The following is a 3047-nucleotide window of genomic DNA, read 5'->3' as shown; positions in this document are numbered from 1 at the left end:
CAGGGGCTGGGCTGGGCGGGGCGAGAGGCTGGGCCTCACCCCCGCTAGCTGCGGTGGAGGTCCGGCTCCGCATCTCTGAGACCAGTGTTTCCGACCCGGCCCGGAACAGGGGAGACTGGACCCGACCGAACTAGAGGAAGGGACCAAACCTCGGTGAACTCTGCGACCCTCTCCCGAACACTCCTTCTCGCTGCTGCCGGCGGTTCCAGCCTGCAAACTCAGACGTGGCTGCCTGGATCCAGTCCCCAGCAGGAGAACCGACCTGGGGACAAAGCCGAGGCACCCAAAGGGCAGGAGCAGTGCCGCTCGGAGACTCTTAGTGATCCCAAGGACACCCCTTTCTCCACCTGCTCCTCCTCCTCTGACTCGGAACCTGAAGGCTTTTTCTTAGGCGAGCGCCTTCCTCCGTCCTGGAAAATCCCCGGAAGCCTCCAAGCAGAGGACAGCAACGCCTCTAAGAAGCACTGCACCATGTGCTAGTGGCGCAGCTCAGAGAGGGGGTGTGAGTGGGAGGAAAGGGGTCTGTAAAGCGGGAGAACAAAGCTAGCCTCCCCTAACAATCCTAGACTGAGACGCAGTCAGGCGCACGCCCGCGAGAGGCGGCGAGGTGACAAGTTTGGAGTGCGCCCCCTTCAGCACGTCGCGTTAGGACTTTTGGTGGAGACTTTCTTGGCAAAACCCACTCCCCAAAGCTACGCTTCCCCTGCTGAGATAGCCCCTACCCCCACCTCCACAGGCTGGGACAGCCCCGTCCCCACCTCCCGAGCCAATTAGGTCACAGCACGCGTGACGGTTACCGGCTGGACAGCCGGAGGTGGGACCGGGAGCAGGGGACCGTAGAGCCGGGCCGCGCTCCTCCCCTCCTAGAGCTCGTGGACGCGCAGCAGAGGGCCGTCCCGCTTCCGGATGTCAGACTAAGCGAACAGGGCTCCACTGCCGGCTGCTAGTAGCCGGAAGTGCCAAACCGGAGGTGCGTCATTCACTCGCGACGCCGATACGGTTCCTCCACCGAGGCGCATGCGAAGGTCCCTACTATGGCTTCCAGCGGGGTCCCGGTGAGCGCTGCTGGCTCCGCTAATGAAACTCCCGAAATACCAGACAACGTGGGAGATTGGCTTCGGGGCGTCTACCGCTTTGCCACAGATAGGAATGACTTCCGGAGGTAACCGAGCCCGGGAACTTGGTCCTTCTCTGGCCCTTGCGTCGGTATTTCCCCTTTCTCGCGAGGCTGGCGCCTCAGGGTTTTTTGTTTTTGTTTTTTGTTTTCTTTGAGACAGAGTCTCGCTCTGTCGCCCAGGCTGGAGTGCAGTGGCGCGATCTCAGCTCACTGCAAGCTCCGCCTCCCGGGTTTACGCCATTCTCCTGCCTCAGCCTCTAGAGTAGCTAGGACTACAGGCGCCCACCACCTCGCCCGGCTAGTTTTTTGTATTTTTTAGTAGAGACGGGGTTTCACCGTGTTAGCCAGGATGGTCTTGATCTCCTGACCTCGTGATCCGCCCGTCTCGGCCTCCCAAAGTGCTGGGATTACAGGCTTCAGCCACCGCGCCCGGCCAATTTGTGTGTTTTTAGTAGAGACGGAGTTTCACCATCTTGGGCAGGCTGGTCTCAAACTCCTGACTTCTTGATCCACCCGCCTCGGCCTCCCAAAGTGCTAGGATTACAGGCGTGAGCCACCCCGTCTGGCCACATTTATTTCTTTTTGAGACACTCTCGCTCTGTCGCCCAGGCTGGAGTGTAGTGGCACGACCTCAGCTCACTGCAATCTCCGCCTCCCGGATTCCAGTGATTCTCCTGCCTCAGCCTCCCCAGTAGCTGGGATTACAGGCGCGCGCCACCACACCCAGCTAATTTTCGTATTTTTAGTAGAGATGGGGTTTCACCATGTTGGCCAGGCTGGTCTTGAACTCCTGACCTCGCGATTCGCCTGTCTCGGCCTCCCAAAGTGCTGGGATTACAAGCGTGAGCCACCTCACCCAGCCTTATCTTACATTTATTAGGCACAAAAATGAACTCCAAATTCCCACGTGGGCTTTGAGCAACCTACCATGTCACAACCATGTATTAATGCCACGGGAAGGTGGTGGTGATGGAAGCTTTTCCCCCAGTACATTTCGTTAACTGTACAACAGATTCAGTGACCACAGGGTTAGTAAAACACATTTTTTTCCAGGAACTTGATACTAAATTTGGGACTCTTTGCTGCGGGAGTTTGGCTGGCCAGGAACTTGAGTGACATTGACCTTATGGCACCTCAGCCAGGGGTGTAGCCAAGTAGGTAAGCACTGAACCACCCCCCTACGTGTCTTAGGAGACCTAGAGACTGGGAGAAGTAATGTTTTCTGTCAACTATTTACATGTACAAAAGAATGTGATGTAAAACCCTTAACTATTCCTAGTTAAATGTGTTTTCAGATGTTGCAAGGGATTTCAGTATCTCTTACCAGTTTCCCTCCCATACTTTTCCAGTTCTAATGCCACCTGTTGTCTTATCCGATTGCAGACAAATGGAATCCTGTGCTGAACCCGAATCTTCCAAAAAACAGCCTACGATCTGTGACCACCACAAGATGTGCCCTGATGGCAGCTGAAGTTTGATTCAGATGGGCACTTTTCTTCCCTCTCCCTGCCTAGTTTCCTTTTGTTCCTTGAGTCCACGCAGAATTCCATTCTCTGGTCAGCAGACAGGCTTAAGCTAAAGTATGGCCTCTGTTCTATAAAGTTCTGTACATAGTTCCCAAGCTTCTGCAGGGGGTGATCTTTGCTCGTCCTGAGAAGTAACAGTGCTGTTTTAACAAACATTTGAAATAAATACCGCACACAAAAACAGTCATTTTATTCTTTTAATAAGAAACTTTTGCTTACAAAAACAAGGTGTAAAAAAATTTACAAAAATCATAAAAACATGATTTATATTTCACACTTGAGAGACAAAAACAAGCCCCAAACATGGATTTTAATGGAGGTGGTTTGCTTCATTTTAAAAAGAAGGAAAAAAAAAAAAAAAGCAGCTGTAACCATACATTGATGTCAACATAGCATGAAGTTTA

At 53.1% G+C, this 3047-nt stretch overlaps 1 protein-coding gene across 1 annotated transcript in view; it reads left to right on the top strand.

The window, feature by feature from the left end:
* PRICKLE4 (prickle homolog 4 (Drosophila)) overlaps positions 1-2819 on the top strand; it is an 8430-nt gene extending 5611 nt beyond the window's left edge. The window contains exons 8-10 of the mRNA XM_011943814.1: positions 110-1162; positions 2171-2275; positions 2501-2819. Of these exons, the coding sequence (XP_011799204.1) occupies positions 110-480 (371 nt within the window). The 3' untranslated portion in view covers positions 481-1162; positions 2171-2275; positions 2501-2819. The remainder of the gene's footprint in view (positions 1-109; positions 1163-2170; positions 2276-2500) is intronic.
* The last annotated feature ends 228 nt before the right edge of the window (positions 2820-3047 follow it).

The sequence above is a fragment of the Colobus angolensis genome, unplaced genomic scaffold (assembly GCF_000951035.1).
Source record: "Colobus angolensis palliatus isolate OR3802 unplaced genomic scaffold, Cang.pa_1.0 Scaffold105, whole genome shotgun sequence".
NCBI lineage: Eukaryota > Metazoa > Chordata > Mammalia > Primates > Cercopithecidae > Colobus > Colobus angolensis.
This window is presented reverse-complemented; position numbering and strand designations above follow the sequence as displayed.